Source organism: Gopherus flavomarginatus, chromosome 1 (genome assembly GCF_025201925.1).
Source record: "Gopherus flavomarginatus isolate rGopFla2 chromosome 1, rGopFla2.mat.asm, whole genome shotgun sequence".
NCBI classification, from domain to species: Eukaryota; Metazoa; Chordata; order Testudines; family Testudinidae; genus Gopherus; species Gopherus flavomarginatus.
In genome coordinates this window covers 78,123,873-78,149,686 of record NC_066617.1, presented here as the reverse complement: position 1 = coordinate 78,149,686, position 25,814 = coordinate 78,123,873, and the positions used below count along the sequence as shown (strand labels likewise).

Genomic DNA, 25,814 nt, shown 5'->3' with positions numbered 1-25,814 from the left:
AAATTACAATCTAGACAGTTTTGGACCTTTATTGAAGCATTGTAGAGCACAAACCTATGAAAAGGAGAAGAGGGCATGTCGTAGCAGGAATCTCACCATATTTGCCACATGTACCCAGTTATGTTTGCTCTGCACCCTCTGAAGAGATGACTCTTACTGAAGGCAGTAGACTACTACAGTACCTTTATGCCTCAGTCATACTATAGCTGGTCCCTGAGCTGTTGCATAGCAGCACAACTGTGAGAATACTCTTTGCATCCTCTCTCTCATCCCCTCCCAATAGTCCAAACACAGCCAGAGTTTAGGTCACAATATCCACAGAAGCATTTTACTCAACTGTAGAAGCCTAGAAAAATGCAGAACACAATGGAGCAGGCTTATCTGGCTCTGAAGATTGCTTGAATGATTCAGGATTGCCATATCAATCACTCTTTTTAAAAGAAAAAAAGAACTGGGTAAAATGACATGTTCATTTCTTTATTAAAAGTTCTGAAGAAGTTTTCCCATATCCTTTTTATCTCAGATTTGTTTGATGTTTCATGCAGGGAAAGCTTAAATAGTAAGAATGAGATCTCCAGTCATAATCTGGATTCACGCTGAATATGAACATTAGACTATAACATATGCACCAATTCTGAAAGAACTCCTTGCAACTACGAAGCTCACCATCTCTATTATGAATCTAACCTTAGAACTGTGCTCATATCAGTATGTATACTAATCTTTTAACCAATACACTCACTCTCTCTTCTTTTTTAATAAATTTTAATTCAGTTAATAAGAATTGGCTGTAAGCATGTATTTGGGTAAGTTCCAAAATATTCATTAACCTGGGAGGTAATGTGTCCAATCTTTTGGGATTAGTAGAACTTTCTTATACGATGAAAAAGATGTTCAGTAATCCTCGTCATATTTGACTTGGGCATCTGGGTGAAGGTCTAAGGCTGGGTTATTTTACGGGAACTATGTTGTTGGCTTCTGGGTAACCAGAGAGGTATTATAGAAGCTGTTTTATGCTGTCTTGAAAAATTTAAGTATTAGAATATCCACCAGCTTTGGGGATTGTCTGCCCCATTCTTTGCAATTCACCCTAATTGAGTGACCTCAGTTGGCTCCACAGGACTCTGGTCACACCCTCCTGGAAGCGATGAAATACTGGGTTTTGTCAAGATCCACTGTGGGCACTGTGCTACTGTGCTAGTTGTTCCTTTCTTGAGGGGGTTGGGGCTGGAAAGGAATTTTTTCCCTCACTGCCAGATTGACCAAGGCAAAGTGGGGGTTTTATGCCTGAAGTGGATTCCGGGGGGCTTAACGGGGTGAACATGAAACTGGAATTAAGCTATGATGTCGCAACCCATGGCGGACATCCAGAGCAGGTACACCATAGAGAAGGGACACAGTGATCAGATAAAATGGATTGGTAAAGGATTTAAAGGTATTCTTTAAAGGAGCAGAAACAGGGTGGAGGGGGTTGAGGGTTACTATGACTGGTATTTCAGGGGGCCAATCTCTCTGAAACCTCATTTGAGTTGGGAGGGGAGAGATGGTGAGGTCACAGCAGCAGGTTGGCTGGGGGCCAGGATGGCTAAGTGGGAGGGCTCATGGAAGCCCCTGGGTATATGGTGAAATGATTATGGAATTACCGGCACTGTCGACTTATCTGCTGCGTACTCCCAAACATTTAAAAATAAAGTTGAGACTTAATTAAAACCACATCCAGTTTCTCCTATTCTTCTTCAGGCTTAGCCAGACAATGCAGTTTACTTGATGTCCTAAAGGTTAGGAAATAAATCCTGAACGGAGTTGGCAAGTTTTATATTTTTTCAAGGTATCACTCAATTTTTACATCAAGACAGCGAAACTATGAATAAGGCTAGTTTCTAGTGGCACTTTTATCTCTCCCTTAGCTTTTTTTCCCTTACTTCTTCCTATCAGTACCTTAGTACTGGGCAGATATTTTTGACCATTTCTAACATGCATGAGATAAAACGTGTCTTCATTTCTGTCCCTCTCTCTTTTTTGATTAAAGACTCTCAATCTCAGTATAAAAATATTCAACTGTTTAATCCATTAATCTTTGCATAGCGAGGCTCTTACCAAATCTTTTTACTAGATACTAAAATCTTTAGTCTATGGTGCTGGCATCTGTCACTTTAATGACAAGTCACCTTCCAAAATAGACTTTAAGGGGCTCCCAGTGGTTATTACATCTTGCTACTGCTTGGCAGAGACTGAGCCACCCTGTTCCACCTTGTCTTATTAGTTGAAGCTCGTTTGCATCACAGCAGTGCTGGTATTGTTTGTACGCATCTTTTCGTTTTGTGCTATCACTACAATAATGAAAAATGTCCACAAGCATCTGAGGAAGTGGGTATTCACCCACGAAAGCTCATGCTCCAAAACATCTGTTAGTCTATAAGGTGCCACAGGATTCTTTGCTGCTTTTACAGATCCAGACTAACACGGCTACCCTCTGATACTGTCCACAAGCAGATCTTCTGTGGGTTTTGAGACTGCTTAAACAGCATCCTTCACTGAAAGATGTGCAATGTGAGAAACACAAGGCAGACAGTACACAGACATAAGTGCTGGAACTAGAGGTGATGTAACACACCCTGGGTTGAAGTGGTTTCCATTATATACGATGTTTACCGTTTGGTTCAATGGCTCTCATCACCTCTACTATAAAAATTGTTCTAGCACCACGTACACGGAATTGACTGCTATTTTATCCGACTTTAAAACATTGTTATTTTTTCCTATCATGAAGAGGTCAGAAGATTACAAATACTGAAGTACTTTTTTTGCCAAGCCATTGCAGAATATGGATTACCGACTGACTGCATTTGAAGGTTAAAAAAAACAAAAAAACAACCACACACAACCACTCAAGTTGGTGATTCCCAATTCAAACATTGCAAAAGAATTTCCAGGTGGGTGAACAAAAGCCACTGCAATAATAAAAGCACTTTCCAACCACCATTCTGAATCAGTTGGGGAAACAAGCCCAAACACTTTAGTGGTGGATGACAGTAATGATGTTTGCAACGGCAAGGAGGTTTGCAGTATCACTAGGTACTTTCATTAGACTCAAAGTTGTGAAAACAGACCTCTTGGCCATTGAAATATTTAATATCGTAAATGCAGAAAATCTGTTAATTACAATAAATTCTGGGTTTTTTTGCTAACCACCACATTCCATGGGAGAATGTTACTTGTTTCTCTTCTGACTCTGCCAATGTCATGACAGGAAAAAATAACTCTGTTTTAAGTTGGATAAAACAGCAGTCAAGTTATATGAAAAAATTACCACTAACAGATAACATTCTTCAGGTGTTGAGACTGCTACATCTGCCTAATAACTGCATTATGATGAAGACACAATTCTTAATCTACTGACATGATTTCCATCTGCAATGAAATCTGAGAGCGAAAAAACAAACAATTGTGTATGAGTGGAACCAGTATCAAGTAGGGTCTGAGCTGCCTGATTTCCAGCCAGGGGTAACAAAACTGAATGAGTGGAGGGAGGGGGACAAGTCCTGGATCTTAACAAAATGGAGACACAAGAAAAGTGGTATCCAGCTCTTTTGAAACTGATTGCTATGCTTCTGATTCTTCCTTATGGTCAGGCTAGAGTGGAGCATGTATTCTCCTTAATGCAGAGAAACACAACCATTTTTGATCTAGAATGTGAAGCAAAGGCTTATCTATTTTACTTGTAACAAAAACAAATGTTCTGGACTACTGATGGTGTCACTAGGCATAAATCTAGGTAACTCGGGACGGTGGTAGACCACAAGTGTCAATGAAGCCCTCCTGTTGTAGGCCTCAATGAACCAATGTTCCTCCATGTTAAACACTTTGTGTAACCTAGGTGTAACCTAATGTACTAATAGCTGCAAAAATGTAGTGTTAGCAGTTAGTTTTCGGTTGTAACAGCCAGCTCTCTGCTGTAATACATTGAAGCTAGGCTAAAGCATGCTCAAGGCCGTTTTAAGATACTGTATACATGTCTCAGCAGCGGAGAGGGGGGAGGAACGGGGAAGACAAAAGATTGAATGAGAAAAGAGATTGCAGCTGGATGGAAAAGGAGGCGGGGGTGAGAAATCAGCTAGTCAGCACGAAAAAGTTTTGTAGTAAACAACTGGGATATAAAAAGGAAGAAACTGCTTGTTTTAGGTGTGCAGGATTTGAGATTTTCTCCCTTGCACCTTATTTGAGCTCAAATAAACTTGTGTTTTGCTTCTCCACCCTGGTGTGTTTATTGGCGCTAAGCACTCTGGGCAACGAACCACTGTTGCTTGCCTCTGGCACTTCTGTGTCGGCAACACTACTATGAACTGAAACCTTCCCAACAGCTACCAGAAATTGCTAAATGCACAGCACTCCAGCAGATGCTGTCATACCAATCACTGTCATTGTAACCTTAAACTGAGATGCATAGCAACATGGGGATGACAACAGGTAGGATTTTTAAAAAGTTGTTGGTAAAGCATTTTCGTATGCAGTAATATTGTAGGAGCAGGATTTTATAAATGTACTATGAGTATTAATGTATGATTTGATTTCATCCTGCCAGCCACCCTTTTTGAAAAGCAGAAAGGAATGACAGACCAGAACAATCCTTATGACTGATTATGGTCACCCTTTTGTTTTAGGATAAGTTATAATGTCTGCTATGGTTTCCTATATGTATTACAAATTAGGCACTCTAGTTAAATATATATTTCTTTATTTTTAAGGTTTAGAACGTAAGAGACAGGATCTTGTATTGTGTCTATGTTAAGGAGATTAGAGGAACACTGAAAGCCTGGGCCACAATGTAAATGGTTTTGATTATAAGATTTAGGAAATTTTAATTTACAATGCCTTTTCTTGCTCAACATAAAAACTGCTGTATACCTTTAACTGTAAAAGGCTGTTTGTGTGAATGAGGAATGTATGGATCAGGAAAAGAAGGTGTGAAGGCCATTGTTAAAGCCAAATGGTCAAGGAAGGAGGAATGAAGAGACTTAAGGACACCATCAATGTTCATCCATAATGGAGGAAGGGCAGACCGATGACCCTGAGGTGAGGGCTGGCAGCCCTAAGGACAACTGATTAAATCTAAACCAGGACAGAATGACCCTCTCCGAGGTGTATTGAATGTTTACACCAATTAAGAAGTAACCAGTCAGAAACTAAGGCTATGGCTACACTTGAAACTTCAAAGCGCTGCCGTGGCACCGCTTTGAAGTGCGAGTGTGGTCGCAGTGCCAGCGCTGGGAGAGAGCTCTCCCAGTGCTGCACATAAACCACCTCCTCATCGGGTGTAGCTTGCAGCACTGGGAGCCGCGCTCCCAGCGCTGCGGCACTGTTTACACTGACGCTCTACAGCGCTGTATCTTGCAGCGCTCAGGGGGGTGTTTTTTTCACACCCCTGAGCGAGAAAGTTGCAGCGCTGTAAAGCGCCACTGTAGCCGAGGCCTAACACAGCAAAATCCATAGATTTCAACAGAGAAAAAAAGACTAAGAACAGGATGCTTTGCCATGGGTTTTGGGTTCGTCCTGCCACAGTCCAGAATCATCGGATCGCGACCAACAGAGTCCAGCTCCCCCTGAGACCAATCTGACTGGCCACTAGATTGATCCAGACTCTGGACTGGTAACTATAAATACCAACTGGCGGGAAAGAGAGAGTGTGAGTGAGTGTGTGTGTGAGTGAGACTAAAAAGCATATGCTAACTGCTGTATTCTCAATAAATGCAGCGGTTTTTGCCTTCTCTATAAAAGATCCTGTGTGCTTTGTGTAGCATAACTATTATTTTTGTAAAGAGCTCTAACCTGTTAGAAATTAAATAAGTCACTAATGAGGTTTATAAACCAACTGTCTATGTAAATTTATTTATGTTTACAAAAAAAAAATAGTAACTTGATTTATATACCAAATCTCTTGATTTTTAAGACGGGGGGGTTGGTAACACTGCATAATGGGTCAAAATGGGGAAAGGATTTGTTTTTCATTATAAGTTTATTGTTAAAATATTGTCCATTTGTAAGAAATATAACAGGAGTAAAATACAATGCAAGATAAAACAAACAAAACAAATACAAAAAGATAGCATGCATAAAACAGAATATTTCAGGGAAATCAGGTATTATAAAACACTCAACTCAACAGCTTCAAAAGGCTTAGCAGTAGACTAAGTATTTTTATAAACTGTAGTGTATATTAATCTGACATTCTCTCCTTCACATGACAGAAGAGCATGAAAATGTGTAAATTAGAACACATGCATAAGCTGTACAGAATTCAAAGATAATATTTAGACAGGACTCTACTACAGACAGCATTCCATGACCTGCTGACTTCAGAGTGTGTTTGGTTACATACTCGAGCTGGTAACTAGTGCTCCCTGTTAACCTGGTTTGTTAGAAAGAGGAGAAAATGTAGAGAGAGGATGTTTAAGTCAATTTGTGCAGCTCTCTCATTCTGTACAATACTATTATTTATTACTACTGTTCTCTCCCAAAGCTATTATTAGACCTGGACAGAATACACAGCCACAAACCTAGGAAACTGAACATCAATTTCAGGTTCCAAAAGGTAAAGAGCTGCATTTCAAATGATTTTTCAAAGTAAATTACTGCAAAGGGGATACACTGGACAGGATTTACACAGGGATATTACATCATTAAGATAGCTATTTAAAAACAAACAAGAGACATACTTTATCAATAAATGTTGAAGTACATGAATAGCTGCATCACAACACTATAGTGCAGGAGTCCCCAACGTGATGCCTGCGGGCACTATGCGCCTGCGTCCTGGCCGGCGGATGCTCGACCACCACCACGGTCCTTCGTCTGGCGGGCGCCAGACGAAAAAGGTTGGGGACCACTGCTATAGTGTATGTTGGTTAAAAAATCTTGAAAGTCAATCAATAAAAATGAAGGGTTTCTGCAGATCTCATTACAGGGTTACAGAAGTGCTGTGATGTGTACCAATGTTTGCAACTAAACAGTTTTTCCTTTCCTAAAGCCAGTAACAGAAAACTCACAAACTGGACTATTTTAATGTGAGTACATTACACATTTGTAAACATATTCACACATTTCAGAACACTACACACAATTATGCTGTAAATATCTTTTTCCATGGAACAATTTCACTACAACAGTGACCTGAATTGCACTTTGGACACTGCAATCATTAAGACAATATGGGAGTCTCATTCTACCTCACTGAAGTTTACTTTAGAGTTCAGCACAGCTGATAAAGATAATTGAACAAAACAAAATGGCTAAAACATAGTACTGGAACAAGAAATCCAGTTTGATTTCCAATTGCTGTATACAAATCTGCACATTAACTACAGAATGTATTAATCAGACATTAGCATCCACACTGTCGAAGTATTTTCCTCACTTAAACAAATGTACCATAATATTTAAAACCCTTACAACAGAGGTTTTATCAGGGGCTGACTGGTCAAGGCAAGGATGCTATGCTATAAATATAGGCCACAGTGGACAGGAATTCTCCCAAACATGGAGCCTACCTTCAGATCCTCAACCAGCCTCTTTTCTAGGGTAGACGCAGCCTTTTCTCACTATCTGGTAAGTGGCCTGTATTTTTAACTAAGAGAGAGAATTCAAATTTGTTCCCAGCTAGGTAAAAATATAGGTCATTTGCCAGACAAGTCAGGATGCTTTCAGGCACTCAGGGGCCATCCATCTCAGGTTCAAAGAAAACAAAAACAAACACAAACGAACAAGATTCTAAGAACATACACACCTTTTTAAAAAGTGAATGAACCTACTGCCATAGTACAATCTAGATATTACTCATACCTACAGTGATGAATCGAAGTTATACCTGTAAACTTATACACTGAAGGTGTTGTCAAGCTGTCTGGAGTAGTTCACGACTGTGATTGCCAACCTCAGGGGAGATAGTTGTCAGTTCTATTCTTAGATCTTACCAATCAAGTAACAAGCGTGAACTCAAGAACTACAGCAGCCTAACCATGGAGTCATTGCCTTGGGTACTCCAATCTATCTTGCCATGGCAAACTTGCTTTTGTGATAGATGATCCCTTATACCAAAAATCACAAAAATGTTCAGGTTATTCCCAGTTCCAAAGGAGCTGTCACTTAACCCATGTCAATTTCACCTTATACTAAAGAAACACCTGTAGACAATCCTGTGTTAAACTAGACTTATTTACAAGGTTGAAGCAGATAAACATAGATACATAAATGAGTTACAGTCTTAGATTCAAACAGTAATAGAAACTGCTGTAATATGCAAGCTCTATTTATCCTTTAGGGCTAATCCAAGCTAAGCAGTTTGGAGATCCCTTGCTTCTGCTTAGAAATATTACCCCCTCCAAATTTCAAGAAGCATGTTGATACAAATCCTTCAGGTCAGGGATTTTTATTTTTTATTCCCTTCCCACAGTGTTCAAACTGCGATGGGATGAGTGATTGTGTCCATCCCCTTTTCATGGGTCTGGGGGGAGCAATCAAAGCCTGATATCCCATAATGGTTTGTCCAGTGTCTATGGGCCTTCTGTTTTGGGCAGGAGATGACACCTCCAGTGGTAAACTAGCATTTCACACTTGTTAATGCTTCTCTCCTCACTGTGGGTTTCCTAGCAACCACTTTTATAGTTACAAAGCAAATGTTTACATATTACTTTATAAACATGTGATACAGATAGTATAAGTGAGATTAATACATGCAGCAACTCACAAGGATTCCATAAAATCCAAAACTAATAACATCTCTCGATAAATCTAATACCCATTTTAACAATACTAACACACAGGTGAGCCAGACTGGTTTCCAGCTACGCATTTGTCAGGCCATGGCTACACTGGCACTTTACAGCGCTGCAACTTTCGCGCTCAGGGGTGTGAAAAAACACCCCCCTGAGCGCTGCAAGATACAGCGCTGTAAAGCCTCAGTGTAATCAGTGCTGCAGCGCTGGGAGCACGGCTCCCAGCGCTGCAAGCTACACCCGTAAAGGATGTGGTTTACGTGCAGCGCTGGGAGAGCTCTCTCCCAGCGCTGGCGCTCTGACTACACTCACACTTCAAAGCGCTGCCGCGGCAGCGCTCCCGCAGCGCTGCCGCGGCAGCGCTTTGAAATTTCAAGTGTAGCCATACCCTCAGTGTTCAGTGAGGTCTAGGGTCCTTGGCATGAGCTGCCACCTGGTCTGCTGGTGGCCACAGTTGTTTTATGAAAAACACCCAAGTCATGAGTGCTTATATGTATACAGATCCACTGTTGCCAACAGGCCCTGTGGCTGGTATGCAGCAGACAGATACAATAAAAGGTGCCTAAGACAATGATTCTATTGAGGTGCAAACACCAGGGATAATGAAAGAGCTGCCGCCTTAGAAATGCACTTTAGTTGACTCCTCTGAAGGGAGCAGCACTGGAAACTTCCAGGAGCAGAACAAAAAAAAAGAGAGCAGGTCATCAGGTGGTGTTTAAAAGACCAACCACACAGGAATATGGAGAACCAGACAGGAAGGGAAAGAATAGGGCTCACATCACAGGAGCTGAATAAGGGGCTCCAAGAGGGAGAGACCACCCATCACATAATTGCCTGCATGAGGGGACACTGTAACCCCCAGGATACAGTTGATCCCCAAGGATTTCCAAGGGAAAGGTGTGATAGAAAGGGATGTGTGTAACATTTACTGTTTTGTATAATCTCTTTCACTTTCCATGACTAAGTATAAGAGAGCATAAAGAGTGTGTTAAGAGTGTGCAAAGTGTGTGTGTGCTAAATGCTTCACAACTAATGCATGCCCCCGAGACAGACTGTAAACTAGAAGCTTCACTCCTTTTGGGTGGAGTTCTGGGAAATGGGGGTGTTTAAGTACCAGCGAGTCTAAACAGCTGGCACTGTGCCATGGGTTAGGCAAGTGGAGAGCAGATTCCAACTCTCAAAAGGGGTGCCAGCCAGATAGAAGATCTGTGCCCTGAGAGTGCACTTAAGAGTCTCCGATATTAGGGCAATGGCTGAACACCATACAGGTTTCACGGATCCAGCACAACCAGAGGCTTGTATTCCTCTTACAGCAGTCCAAATGGATGACCAGGAAAGACCCTCACTACGACACCTACTAGTTGAACTTGGAACACAGATATTTTCTGCATATGTACAGCTCTGTGGCACCATACACATCTCCATGTGCATATGCCAATTTTCACCAATTATTCAGTGTTAACTGATTTACCAGGTAAACACATGAAAAAACCTTCATTCCATGATGATCTAGAATTTGGTGGATGAGGCACATATTTTAGGATTTCTGTCCTTTAAATGTTTAAATTCTAATTATGATGTTTTGTTGGTGTATTGGGTCAAGATATATGCTTTTCTTTTCATAAGCTTATTGCTATCACTACTAGAAGAGTAGTTTTGTTGATGACAGTAAGTTAATTTACCTATACTGTTTTTCTTTAAGATGGACTACGGAAGTGGTTGGGGAGGGAAGGGGGAAGAGAGAGAAAGAAATCTAAGACGTAGACAAAACAGCAGCTGTTTGGCCTAAATAACCAGTGGAGAAGAGAAGCGAGAGAAACAATGCACTATTGGGTAAAATTAGTGAGGTTTATAAATCAGAATAGAACACAACTAAAGAATAAAATGCAATTTGAAAGGCAAGATATCATATGGCTATGTTATTTCTAATTCACACATCTCTGTAATATCTGTGTGTCATGTAATGAGACATTATTTCCTACCTGTTTCTAGAAAACAGGATTCTATCATCAACCTTACCTGTTCAAGAACTTCTTTGTAAGTGATAGCCTGTTTAGTGTTTGTTACAGGACTATCATAGATAATAGCAATCTTGTCTGCATGTCCACTCTCAACATGACGATCTATAGCATTATAACAAATATTCAGCTCTCCATCCACAAACCTAAAAGAAAAAAAAAGTACAATATTAGATAACAGTCTTTCCAAACTAACTAGACTAATTTATGGGGAGGAGAGAGAATATTAAGTCAGATGAAACACTGTCTTCAAATCAGAAGGCCCCTGCTGTTACATTACTTATATTACCAACTTACGTTGGTATAACAATGTTGTTCAGGGATGTGGAAAATCCATACCATAAGCAACATAATTATACTGACCTAGCCCCCAGCATAAACAGCATGTGTTGGTAGGAGGGCTTCTCCCACCGAAATAGCTTCTGCCGCTCAGGGAGGAGGAGTATCTATGCCAGTGGTCCCTAACCTTTTTTGTCTGGTGGGCGCCAGACAACTAGCCACGAAGGACTGTGGCGGCGGACGGGCATCTGCCAAAATTCCGCATACAAGCGGCAACGTCAATGGGCGTCGCCACCAAAATGCCGCCGCCAAGTAGCATCATCCAGAGACATCGCTGCTGAAATACTGCCAAAAATCGGCGGCGATGCCTCTGGATGACGCAGCTTGTCGGTGGCATTTTAGCGGATGCTTATCCGCCGGCCAGTACGCGGGCGCACTTAGAGGCCCCAACGGGCGCCATGGCGCCCATGGACATGGCGTTGGGGACCCTAGATCTACGCCAATGGGAGAAGTTCTCCTGTTGGCATAGGTAGCATCTTCAAGCGCTACAGAAGTGCAGCTGCAACTCTGTAAGTATAGACAAACCCCAAATCAAAAAGAATTTGCTCAAAAATGGGTAAACGAGGCTATTAACTGGTTAGTAAAATGCTGTACTTTAACTGTATAAAGACTAGGAATCTGCAAACAGAGTTATGATCTCTTCAATAGCCAGATATTTACAGAGAACTGTCATTGATTAAAAACTGTTTCACAAACTTGGGATTTGTTTTTGTTGTAATTTTACATAGAAAAGATTATTCAAATGTAGTATGATGCTGAAATACAAAAATATACAGAAGTGGTGTATTCTAAGAGGACACAACTTCAAAAATAGACAACATCAAAAAATGTACGTCAAGAACAGCTTTGAATTTTAGTCCTATTCCCCTGCCTGCCATCTCCCCAGCCATGGTCCCCTTTGTGTGACTTGGATTGTATATCCCTCTCCCCATCTGTGCATATACCCCAATACAAGAATGAAAGATGAACAGCTAAACAGAGCAGAAGGAAAGCATTTGTGAACCCCGTGATCCCATGAGGATGCTCTAGACAGTACCAGGGTGAAACTGCCCCATAGGGGGAGAGGGGTTTACAGTGGCATACCTTTGCCACAACACCCTTGGCTGGGTACTGCACTGGACACAACTCAGACTCAACAATTAGGTCCATTATGAGCAAGAAAAGAAAAGATTAGCATCCCTTTTCCCCCATCTCAATAAAAAGACTGATTTAAACAATATTTGCATGCATGCAGCATCTTTCATCACAGGTTCACAACTATTAAATCTAATTCAGGTTGGTAATGACCTGGAGTTACCACCTAAAGACCGTTCAGTTCCCTACCTGAAACAAGTTTGATTTTAATTTTGTTCTTTGTGCATTCCACAGAAAAACAGCATCACAATTGGCACCCTATTCTATTCCTGGCAGATTCAATATAAAGAAAAAGGACAGAGTGGGTATGGAGACTGAAATACCCTTTACCCCTAGATATGGTTCCTCCAAATTATCATAAATGTTGTTACCAGGGTAATGTCAGGTAGTCTGTGAATAATGAACTTCTGTCTCCAGACTTATCAGACCAACAACTTTCACACATATAAACTAACTCCTCCTTCTTAGTCCTAAACTAGTCTGCCTTTCCATCTGCAAAACAAGCCATCTAGTTTTAAGGATGTATGTGTTCTTAACCCAATTACAATTAAACTGAATACATTAGACTTACATTCGCATTACAATAAGGGTACATTTTAAAAAACACAAAAATAATTAAATGAGAGAGTTAAAACTAAAATGAAAAACAAAAAATATGTTTGTGCCCTTTTTAAAAAAAAATTGTTTTTTTCTGATGTGATTATAACATTATAAGAGACTGAATCCAGACTTGGATGTTCAACTTCCCAGCTCTCAGCTGATGTTTAACCTTACTGTTGACAACTTTTCTTGTTGCTTTTGATAAGAGTTTAGGTTACACCACTATGCTGAGAGCAAAGCAAACAAGATACTTTCACTTTCTGTGCCTTTTGCATTAGCACAATGCAACAATGTATGGATTTTAAATCCTGAAGAAATATGTTTACATACAAGTAATGTTAGTTCATTTTTTAAATTTCACAAAACTTTTTCTAATTAAAGTTGTGGAAAGCCTTTTATTAAAAAAAATTAAAACCCTTTGTTTTAGAACGAGCCAGCTTTTATTCAGATTTGTTATCCATTTGAATACATTTACTTTAAAAAAATTATATATATGTTCTGATTCCATAGCTATTTCTTGATGAGTTCAGCATAAACTTGTAAGTCTGTCTACACTACAGACCTTACAGAGACATACCTGTACTGCTGCAACTGCGCCGCTCCAATGACAGGACCTGTCCATAACCTCCCCTGGAAGCCTTTTCCTGTGCTTAGCTATTCTTATTTGGAAGAAATGTTCTAACTTTATCTAACCTACATCTCTCTTGCTGAAAATTAAGCTGATTACTTCTTGTACTACCTTCAGTAGACATGGAGAACAAATTTATCACAGTCCTCTTTGCAATAGTCCTTAACCTATTTGAAGACTCATCAGATCTTCCCTGAATCTTTTCCCCGAAGATTAAAAATGCTTGGTTTTGTTTTGTTTCCTCATAGGTCAGGCAGATATCATTTTAGCTTTTTTGGTGCTCTCCTCTAGACTCTCTCTCTAGTTTGTTTACATCTTTCTTAAAATGTGGCTCGCCATACTGGATACAGTATTCCAGGTGAGGCCTCACCAGTGCTAAGTAGAACAGGTCATGTCTAGTTACAACAACTGCTTTGAAGTTTTCAAGCAATCATCTTCCTCATCCTCCAGCATATCCTTTGATGTCTCATGTAGTTATTGTTAGATTCTTTTTTGACAATTGGCACTGCACCATATTTTTTCTCCCTATCTTTTCCCTCAATAGTGAAAAATCAAGTGTTCTTCTGAGTTTCTTAAAAGTTGTTTAAGAGAAGCCTTATTTCATTATTAGGGTTCCGTGTCTGTCATGGCAGCTGTGGAATCATGGATTCCATGACTTTCCATGGCCTCTATGACTTCTGCAGAGGCCAGTGTGGTTGGCCCTGTGGACCGCCTGAGCAATGGTGACTAAATGGTCATGGTGTAAACTTATTACTAATTTTAGCAACTTGTGAACCTATGAATCATTCATACATCAAGATCAAAAATTCTCACCACCTAGTGTAACAACGGTATTATTCAAGATGATTTAATACCCAGCTCAGGATTTGACCACTTGTATATATAAAATTTTTAAAATAAGAAAGAGCAGCTCCAAACACAAGAGTTTTTCCTTGTGGCAACTAAGTATTTTAGAGCAGATAAACTAACGACACGAAGTAAATGCTATATCTTAACTGTTGTATTTCCTCTTGTACTGAAATGTCTTTAAGCTTTACTTAAGGGTTTCTTTTGGCATCATTAAACTAAGGATAGTAAGTGCCATTCACTCCTCACTTAATGTATTTGGCTTATGTGAAAGCTTTCTGAAAGAAATGCTTCCCAATCTGGGATTCTGTTTTTGCCAGGTTTTACAAAAACTTCTTTAATATTTTAAACCAATGTTGCCCTTCTTCTCAAGTAGGTTCACTGTGACCATTTAAAAAAAAAAACTTCTATGCTTGATGAAGAAAAAAACCCTTGTTTTGTGCAAGTCTAAATTCCATTTTCTAAATAAAACATTGAAGAGAAGGTAATGGCTTCCCATCCATAAATCCATTAGATTAAGCAACTCTTCTGTGAGAAAAGAGCAAGTCCCATTAGCCTCTTCACTTTATCAGACAGAGACTGCTGTCAGCATCTGAGAGAGATAAGGACTTTATTTGCTTGCTCGCAGTAGTTTTCAGTACATCAGGTCAGAGTATCTTCAGACTTCTAGAGAAGCTGACCCACTTATCAGGCTCCAGAGACTATTTCATTCATAACTTCCAGAATGAAAAGTTCATTGAATGCTGATTTGTAACTACTCACAATGATTCTTTCATCCCGCCTTCGAATGATGGTATATTAAGCTTTTTAAATGGTTAATGACTGCCTTTCATCGCATCAGCAAGAAGGTTAACAGAGATTGCTGCAAGTAAGTTAATTTAATTTACAGGAGTTTTAAAAAAAAGTGACCAGTAGCCTTATTGCAGAAATATTCTGTGATAAGGCTACTGATCACTTTTTTTAGGCAGAATATTTCTGCAATCCCACTAACTTTTAGGAAGAGGAGGTTATTTACCTGTAACTTGAGGTTCTTTGAGAACTGTGGTCCCCACCTGTATTCCACTGAGGGTTTATGAATGTGCACCATGCATCCAGAGGCAGAGATTTTGAAAGCAGTAGTGTCCATTAGTCCACACATGGTTTTGTCCAAGATGACAAAGGGTGGGGCAGAACAACCGCACTGTCAGTTCCTTCTCCACCACCATTCCCCAGATCCGCAGCAGCAAGAGGGCAGAAAGTGGAATACAAAGAGGACCACCCATCTCAATGAACCTCCAGTTACAGGTAAGTAACTTCCTCTTCTTTTATACTGTATTCCACTGAGAGTAATTAACAAGCAGTACATAAGTCAGAGGAGGATGTGAGGACAAAGTTGGAATGGTTGAGTGGAGCCAAAGGAGCCATCTGCCACCGACTCCTGCACCAAAGCATAATGTGTAACAAAGGCATGTATAGAACACCACAGGGTCACTCTACATATGCCCCTGGAGGAACATCATGGAGGGAGGCCATGTTCGAAGCCTGGGCTCTCATGGAATGCGCCCACACCTCAAGGGCCTGGAAGCAGTCATCATAACTGACAGCAAAGTGTAATGCACCCCAAAGTCCACTTGCAGATTCTCTGTGTGGAGATTGCCTGACCTTTAACTCTTTCAGTTATGGCAAACAGTCTAGGAGATTTCCTATCGGTTTTATCCTCTGCAGGTAGAAGGTCAAGGCCCAACGGACATCAAGGGAGAAGAGTCATCATTCCTCTTCCGAGCCGTGAAGCTTCAGAAAGAAAGCAGGTAAGTGAATGGGCTGATTGAGGTGACATTTGGCAGAAATTCTGGATGCAGGCACAGGGAGACTATCCTTTACGGAAAGTGGTGAAAGGAGGGTCTACCATCATGGCCCCAAGTTCACCTACCCTTCTCACTGAAGTGATAGCCACAAGGAAGATGACTTTCATGGAAAGAAGGGACAAAGAGCACGAAGCCAGCGGCTCAAAAGGCAGTTTCATTAGTGCCAAAAGAACTAGATTGACGTCCCACTGGGTAGCGTGAGTGGGAAGGTTCTGATGAGGCCTTTCCAAAACTTAGCAGTCAGCAGGGGTGTAAAGACAGAATGTCCTTCCACTGGGGTCACGGGGATGGAAGGTGCTAACTGCTGCTAGGTGTACATTGGGAGAATTGAGGGTGAGACAAGGACAGGATACCTAAAAGTCCATCGCTTCTGGGGAAAGCCCCTTCTATTGGGCCCAAGAGATGAAGTCTTTCCACTTGGCCCTTTAGGAATGCTTAGTGAACTCTTTCCTATTGCTCGAGAGGATGTTTTGCACTTCCAATGAACACGCCCGTTCCAGAGAACTGTCCATCCAAATACCATGTGCTGACATGAAGCATCTGCAGATTGGGATGTCTAAGCCTGCTGTTGTGCTGTATCAGTAGCTCAGCGAGAGTGGTGATGGGAATTGGAGGATAGGTGGATGTGTGGAGGAGGTTGGAAAACCAGAACTGCATGGGCCAGCAGGGGGGCAATCAGGATGACAGTCACCCCGTCCTGTCTGATCTTGTGGAGTACTTATGGCAAGAGTGGAACAGGAGGGAAAGCATAGTTGATCAGATCTGACCAGCTGAGTATGAGAGCATTGCCCTGAGAGTGGGGACCAATACCCCACCCCCACCCCACGAGCAGTATGTGCTGCATATTTTACTGATTGGGGAGGTGAAGAGGTCCCTGGTCAGAGTTCTCCATTGGTCAAAACTGTCACGCACTACGGTGTGATGAAGTTCCAGTCATGGTCAATCACAAACCATCTGCTGAGCAAGTCTGTGATCATGTTCTGAGTCCTTGGGAGACAGACAATGCACGAGTTCCAGAGGTTTACAGCCTCTGTACATAGAGCAGTTGACTTGGTGTCCCCCATTTGTTGACATAGTAAATAGTGGTGATGTTGCCAGACATAAAAAGATGATGGGACAGGACAGATGAGAGAAACGCTTGGCAAGACCTCATTACCACTCGGAGATCCAGAAAGTTGATGTGCATCCTGGATTCCCAAGGAGTCAGTGTTCCCTGTGTCATGTGGTCTCCCATGTGTGCTCCCATCCTACGAGGGACAGGGAGGAGGGGAGAAAGGGGGACTCCCACTCAAATCTGCCATGGGTCTCTCAACACTGGATGGAAGAACTATCAGCATAAAGGTCTACAGTGCAGCACATGGGTGAGTAAACTCTCTGGAGCCACATCTGGAATCAGCAAAGGTGGAAGCAAGTGAAGGCAGCAAGATATATCCACAAGGCCATGTGGCCAAGGAGGAATAGGCAAGACCTGGCCAGGACTGTTGACTACGTGGGCTATGATTTCCTGCAGAGTCTGGAACCTGTCCTTCAGCAGGTAAGCTTGTGTTGTGACTGAGCTGATGGAAGCCCCTATAAAGTCTAGGGATTGCATGAAGTCCAAAGCAGATTTTTCTACACTGATGCTGACAGAGAGGAAAGGAGTCCAAGCAGCTTGCAAGCTGAAAGTTGACCTTTGTATCTGGACTCTGCTGCTAGGAACCAGTCACCAAGATAGGGGAATACAAGGAATACAACTGACAAAACCTTGATGAAGACCCTGGAAGCAGTGGTGAGTCCAAATGGCAGGACCATGTATTGAAAATGATGCGGGCCAACCATAAATCTCAGGAATCGTCTGCAGGCTGGATGAACGTCTATGTGAAAATAAGTGTCCAGCATATTGAGAGCTGTAAACCACATGCCTTATTCTAATAATGGGATGACTGCTACTGAAGTGACCATACAAAACTTGGGTTTGCGGATGAAGCGACTGAGATAGTGGACATCCAGAACTGGTCTCCATCTGCCTTTCTTTCTGGGTATCAGGAAGTAAGTTGAATAGAACCCCATTCTTTGATAGTCTGGAGGAACCCGCTCTGTCACCACTCTTTGTAGTAAGAAGTCCAACTCTAAGGTGAGAATGTTGTCTCTGAGATGGGATTGGGAAGGGGGCTGTCAATGAGGCAGCATGATGCACTTGACTGTATAGCCATAGTAGGCAACATTTATTCCCATTTGTCCATTGTTTTTGCACTCCAATCTGGTAAGAAGAATACAAGATGACCCCCAAAGGAGGTGGGGTGGTTGTATGGCTGCAGGCAATGTGGTTGATGGCTTTCTAGGGTTCCTCAGAAATCTCTCTTCTGTGGGAGTTGTATCTGGGAGGAGGAATGTTGCAAGGACAGGCATGAAGACAAGATCTTTGAATCTCTTGACGCTTCCCTGGTGGTCCATACGGACGCTGATAGAAAAACTGTGAGGTTCCATAACGGTGTGTGGGTGGCAGGCGGTACAATTTATGCTTCAGTGCAAGTATTTAAATACCCAAGGAATGAAGTGTCCTCAAATCCTTGAGAATGTGGAGAGAGTTGTCCATTTTCTGGTTCAAAAGATAGAATTAATCAAAAGGGAGGTCTTTGATGATATCTTGTACCTCCATAAGAAAACCAGAGGAAAGAAGCCACAATCTCATCCTCATGACAATGTCCAAGGCCATGGAGAGCGATGAGTAGAGTCCTGCGCAGATACAAAATTTTTTATCCATGTTCGAGCCACAAAATTTGTCCGTGGATATCTGCATCCATGGATGTGGATATCTGCGGATTTGAAGGGCTCTACCAAAGGCTCCACAGGTCACCCAGCACCAGTGATGCAAGGCTGTGCCAAACTGACCCCCAATGGCTCCCCACTTCTCCCCCGCCACACCTTTTTCCCCACTCCAGGCAGGGAGGCTACAATCCTGGGCCTTGTGTGCAGCACCACCCTCCCAGTGGGGGCCTTGGACACCCCTACGCAACTACAGTGGCTCTAACGCATGCGGACCTAGCCGGGACAGACAGCAGCGACAACTATTCTCTTCACAGCGCCCGCTAAAGTACAACCACACATCTTTCAAAATGGCACTTGGCACACTACTTTCTGGGAGTTGTAATTTACCTCCTCCATCTGAGAAAGCTAGGGATTTCAACTCCCAGAATACCCAGAGGCTATTGCAACATATTGCAGCCTGCTGTTGCATGATTCAGAGAGCTGAGCTGGAGCCTGAGGGCTGGGTGACAGCTGTTACATTCGGATGAGCATGTGCTGCACAGCCCTGCCAGGATACAAAATTTGTATCTGCATCCAAGCTGCAATTCGCAAAAATGGTCCACAGATATAAAGTGGATATCCACAGATTTACAGGGCTCTAGTGATGAGGTATCTGCCACATCCACCGCCAATTGAAACAATGATCTTGTTCCCCTCCTCTATTATTGCTTAGAAGGGGCCCAGACTTGTTGAGGCAGTTTTTCAGCAAAGTCCTCCAATTTGCTGTAATACAGGAAATTGTATTTGGCAAGTAATGCCTGATCAAGATCTCAGATTGAAGGCTGGCTGAGGAGAAGACCTTGAGGCCCAAAAGGTCAAGCTGCTTTGCCATCCCTGTCAGATGGGGTGGAGTGTAGGTGCTGTTGTCTAGCCCATTCCGTTGCTGGGCTAAGAGGTGCCGGAGCACGGGGTAAGAGGTGCCTCAGCTGAGGCATGCCCTGCACAGAAGATAAAGTCTCCCTGGAAGTAGAGGGTTCCAGGCAGTGTGGAAACCTTGACTCTCCCAGAGCAAACACTTCCCAGCTTCCCTGGAATCAAGGATACTTTCTCAGTCCCCACAACTGGTACAGGAACAATTGTCTTCCCTGGAGCAGACAGGTCTCGAGCTTGGAGGAATGCAGGTGCTGGCAGTAGGTCAGTGCAGGTCAGTACCCAGTAATGACAGATTCACTGGTTTCTGTGGTCTTTTTTTGTGCTTGGACTCTTTAGAGCAGTGCTTCTCAAAGTCAGGCCGCCGCTTGTTCATGGAAAACCCCTGGCGGTCCGCACTGGTTTGTTTACTTGCCGCATCTGCAGGTTCAGCCAATCCCGGCTACCACTGGCCGCGGTTCGCCGCTCCAGACCAATGGGGGTTGCAGGAAGGGCGGCCAGCACATCCCTCGGTCCGCGTCGTTTCCTGCAGCCCCCATTGGCCTGGGAGCCACGATCGGATGAACCAAATTCTCTCTGCATAACATCCATCCACCAAGCTAAAACTCCTGCCATTTCGCATCTCGATTATTGCAGCATCTTTTGTTTACCTTGACAAATACAATCTTGCCGCACCCATATCCTTTCAGAATGCTGCTGCACAGATCCATCGCTTTGATCACATTATTCCTCTTTGCAGCCTTCTATTGCCCCCTCCCCCTCTATTGGATCAAATACAAGCGACTTGTCTTAACTTTCAAAGGCCTTTCACTGCCTATCCCTACCCTACCTATCATCTCTCATTCACTATTGAAACGTTGACTCCTGCCTTTGATCTACCAACGGCACCAGCCCCAGTTGCTTACTTGTTAAATTTTCAAACATGCACTTCTGTGCTTTCTCCCGTGCTGCCCCTCATGGAAGAGCACCCCATAAACATCTTCAAAGATACCTCATGATCCTCCTTCAAATCCCACCTTAAAACTCTCCTTTGTCATCGTTTTGTAGGCATGTACTTGTCCTTGTACTCCTCCATCTGCTGCCTCTTGTCTTAAACATAGATTGTAAGCACTTTGGGGCAGGGACAGTCTTTTGTGTCTGTACAGAACCTAACACAATGGAGTCCTGGGCTATAACTGGGGCTCTTAGATGCTACAGTGAGACAAACAAACAATCAACAAGTAATAATATATAGGCACACTCACTCTCTGTTTCAGATAAGCATGAACATATAAACTTGGACTAAAATAAACATTTGTGGAGCATATGAAGGTAAAGAAACTCCTTTGTTAGAGAGAGTGTAGACATGAGACGTATACAGACTTGTACTTGATTTCACTGTGTTTTATTAAATAAAATGGAGCACTAGATACTTGACATCAATACAATTCCAGTCAGAAAGAGAGGGTCTGATTCTGATCCTCCCAGCCTTGCACCTTTGTGTAGTTCTTCACTCCTATGCAAAGTGGTATAAAATGCTATCACTGTGATTGAGCAGCAGTTTATATCCACTTTGCACAGGGAAAAAATGAGGTATAAAGCCAGAAGAGACCTTATATCGTTTAGTCTGATCTCCTATCTAACACCGCCCATAGAATTTCACAGTTACCCATACACTTAGTCCAATAACTTGTGTTTGACTTGTGGTATCAAGTCAAAATGCCTTACGAAAGTCCAAGTCCAAGGCAGTTACATTTCTCAGCCAAACTTATCTCAAAGAATGAATTCAGGTTTGTTTTTGACAAAACCTATTTTCCACAGAACCATGCTGACATTAATTATATTTGTATCCTTTAGCTCTTTATTGACTGAATCTAATACCAGCTTCCATTATTATGCCCAAGGGTGATGTCAGGGTAAATGGCCTGTAATTAGTCAGGACATTCTACTTGCTCATTTTTAATACTGGTATGGCATTAGTATTCTTTCAGTCTTCTAGAACTTTCCCAGTATTCCAAGATTATTCAAAATTAACATCGGTGAATGACAGATCTCCGTAGCTACCTGTTTTAGGACTCTTAGCTGTAAGTTATACAGGACTGCTTATTTAAAAGTGACAAAAAGTCCTGTGGCACCTTATAGACTAACAGACGTACTGGAGCATAAGCTTTCATGGGTGAATACCCACTTCGTCAAACGTCTGACGAAGTGGATATTCACCCACGAAAGCTTATGCTACAATACATCTGTTAGTCTATAAGGTGCCACAGGACTCTTTTTCACTTTTTAGATCCAGACTAACACAGCTACCCCTCTCATATTTAAAAGCGTTTATCCCTAGTAGATTCTGTTTAACATCTTCCTTAGTTATTTTATTACAGTGGAGCAGGGGCTGCCAACCTCTGGCTCTGAAGCCACATGCAGCTCCTTGTATAGGCACCTACTCCGGAGCTGGAGCTTGGAGCTACAGGCACCAACTTTCCAATGTGCCAGGGGGTACTCACTGCTTAACCCTTGGCTCTGCCACAGGCCCTGCGCCCACTCCACCCCTTCCCATCCCCTCGCCTAAGCCTGCAGTGCCCTCGCTCCTCTCTCTCCCCCCCCCCCCCCAGAGCCTCCTGCACACCACGAAACAACTGATCAGGATATGCAGGGAGGGAGGGGAGGAAGGAGCTGATCAGCAGGAGTGTCCCTGGGCGGAAGGCACTGGGAGCGGGGTGGGGAAGCTGATGGGGGGCTGCTGATGTATTATTGTGACTCTTTGGCAATGTACATTGGTAAATTCTGGCTCCTTCTCTGGCTCAGGCTCACCACCCCTGTAGTGGAGAGATGCAGAATAATGCTTCTATTCTCATGACAAATTATTGTATTACAGCTAAATTAGTGGAAATGATTTAGAACTCTGACAGATCACATGCTTGGCCATAATTTTTAAATTAACGTCTAAACGGTGAATTTAACTGAAGTTCCCTTCTGAAAACATAAAAAAAGATATAGGGCATAGACTTACTAAACACACAGCTGGGACACTGCTCCAGCGTTTTTTTGATGTATATTGTACACAGGTTTTCTAGGGGAATGCAATGGAAATTCTTTTTCTAATATTATCCTGCCTCCCCAATACAAAAAAAAAATAAAAATAAAAAATAAAAGTTCAATGGTGAAGTCGTCTTTGGAAAGGCATTGAATGTAACAAATTATCTTTCAATTTACTTTAACTGACTGATATCAATTATGTTGCTGTATTAGTTTATTGTCAAAATAAAAAACTTTTTGAAGGTCAAAAGAGTTTGATTTTGTCAAGATTCACCATAATAAAATATGTCTTCTTTCCAGAGTACAAACTTTTCACAAACTGCGTACCAATTTGGCAGATTTATTATGATACTTTCTAAAAGAGAATAAATTAAAGTAACAGGATTTTAAAGTAACTATCTAAAATCTCTTGCTGCAATTTGATTTTAGTTTAGTGTAAGTGGCATGCATACGCTCAGTGAACGGTGCAATGATTTACCTGTAATCTCATGTTATAGACATCCTCTGCCATAAACAGTATAGAAAACATTTAGTCTCTACATTCTGATCTACTTTTGGTGTGATGCTACAAAAACAGCCAACAAAACACACATCAATTCGGCTTCCTTATGCATGTTTTAGTATTGGTGAAACATACCCATTTCCCCCACCTAAAAGGGTCCATATTTTCTAGTCAGAACAGAAACATTTGTTATGATGGGTATACCAAACATACTACTGGTGAAGATCAGGGAAGGAAGAACACAGATGTGCACCAGTGACCCCCTATTAAAGGTGGAGGGCATGCTTTGCCTCCAACACACCTGACCCCCATTATACATTAGAGGCATTCTCTTCTCCTCCTCACCACCACACACAAACAAAGCCCTGGGTCTCACTGATAGGCTAGAGCAGACATGGGCACACTACAGCCCACGGGCCCATCCTGCCCGGCCCCTGAGCTCCCAGCCGGGGAACCTTGTCCCCATCCCTATCCACTCCCCCGCAGCCACACGGGCCACACTCTGGCCCACTGCTCTCGCTGGGCAGCATGGGAAGCGCAGCTGGCTCTGGCCAGGTGGCATGGCTGCAAGCTCCTGCTGCTGGTAAGGGGGTCAAGTAGGGGAGCGGGGGGGCAGTCAGGGACAGAGCCGGCGCTTTCATTAGGAGACCCTAGGCAGTCGCCTAGGGCTCCAGGATTCGTGGGGTGGCATTTTGTGCGTTCTCCATGGGGCACACAAGAGCTTCTGTTTCTGCGCCCGTTGCGCTGCCGAAGAAGGCCCTTCTACCGACGTGCTGCGGAGAACAGCGCAGGCAATTGAGCAGCTCAATGACTGCCACTGTCGCCTGCAGCATTTTGGCGGAGGGTCCTTCTTCGGCGGCATGATGGGAGCGGAACCGGAAGCTCCCGCGTGCCCTGTGGGGAGTGCACAAAATGCCGCCCTCCGAATTCTGCCTAGGGCGCCAGAAGGTCTGGCACCGCTCCTGGTCAGGGAGGAGGAGGCGCAGTTGGATAGAGTGGAGGTTCTGGGGGCGGTGGTCAGGGGGTGGGGAACAGGGAGAGTTGGGAGTAGGAGTCCTGGGGGGCTGTCAGAGGATGGGAATGTGGATAGGGATTGGGAGGGCAGTCAGGGGACATGGAGGCTGGATAAGGGGGTGGGATCCCAGGGGGCAGTTAGGGGTGGGGGATCCCAGGAGAAGGTGGTCAGGGGGTGAGGAGCAGAGAGTGGTTGGATAGGGGGTGGGAGCCCCTGGGGGGCTGTCAGAGGGCAGGGGTGTAAATGGGGTTGGAGCAGACAGGGAGCAGGGGCTTTGGATGGGGGCGGGTGTCCCAGGAGGAGGCAGTCAGGGAACAAGGAGCAGGGGGGAGGTTGGATGGGTTGGGGGTTCAGAGGGGGGCAGTCAGGGGCAGGAAGTGGGAGGAGATGGAGGCCAGGCGGTTTGGGGAGCCACAGCCTTCCCTACCCAGCTCTCCATACAGTTGCCCAATCCCAATGGGGCCCTGGGGCCAAAAAGTTTGCCCACCCCTGGGCTAGAGGCACTTACTGCTTCTCCAACACCAGATCCCCATGATAAGTTTGGGACATTCCCTGCTCCTCCTCCCCCTACAAACACAGGCCCCATTATATGCTAGAGAAATAGCTGTTCTCCCCACACACACATCTGACCCCCTGACAGGTCTGGGGACATTCCCTGCTGCTCCTGCTCCCCACACACCCGACCCCACGACGGACGCTCTCTTCTTCCCTCCAGCCCCCCCCGGGCGGACGCTGGGCTTCCCCGCGCTGTCTCTAGCCCTTCTCTGCTGCACCGCCGGCCGCTCACCCACTGCTCCGAGGGCGCCCCCGGAGGAGGGCGGGGTGTCGCTCACCAGGAGGCTACGAGCGGGTTGCTCCTGTCCACGAGTTTGACCCAGGGCTTGTACCACTGGATCCGCCCGGCGGCTTCTCCCCACAGCTTCTCGGGCTCCGCCAGGGCAGCCCTGACCGCCCGCTCGTACGCGCCCTCGGGGGCGGCCTGCCCGGCGGAGAGGGAGCGCCGGGCGGCGCGAGCGCTCCCAGCGCCGCGCCGGGCTGGCCCCGTCAGCCAGCCATTGCCCCAGACCCGGTTGCAGGCGAGGATCCCTATCAACCTGCGCTGGAGGCCCATGGTGATGCCGCTCTGCGGACCGCTCCCGTCCCGTGCGGCTGGGGAGCGACTCCCTCTAGCCCGACTGAAGGGCCACGTGGAAGCCGCTCGAAAAAGCCGAGCTGGATCCCCTGCCCGCTGCAAGCGCCGCTCTCCGCCGCGGAGCGCTTCGCGAGCAACAGGTCTGCAGGCGCTAAAGTACCGAGTCCAGCCCGGGCTTTGCTCCTGCCGCTGAGCCGCCCCTGCTGATGGCCAGGGGCCAGGTGAGTTCGGTTGCACAAGCCTGAGTGACCGCCCCGATTTCATTCACGGTCTCTGCGCTGAACAGCGGGTCAGAGCCCCGCGCATCTCGGAGCGT

At 44.0% G+C, this 25,814-nt stretch overlaps 1 protein-coding gene across 2 annotated transcripts in view; it reads right to left on the bottom strand.

The window, feature by feature from the left end:
• ACSS3 (acyl-CoA synthetase short chain family member 3) overlaps positions 1-25,814 on the bottom strand; it is a 173,372-nt gene that overhangs the window by 113,226 nt on the left and 34,332 nt on the right. The window contains exons 1-2 of one of the 2 annotated variants that reach the window (XM_050935237.1): positions 25,200-25,477; positions 10,788-10,932 (exon numbers count right to left, since the gene is read on the bottom strand). In XM_050935237.1, the coding sequence (XP_050791194.1) occupies positions 10,788-10,932; positions 25,200-25,477 (423 nt within the window). Of the gene's footprint in view, positions 1-10,787; positions 10,933-25,199; positions 25,478-25,814 lie in introns of those variants that run through there. The other variant, XM_050935246.1, reaches the window with a different exon arrangement.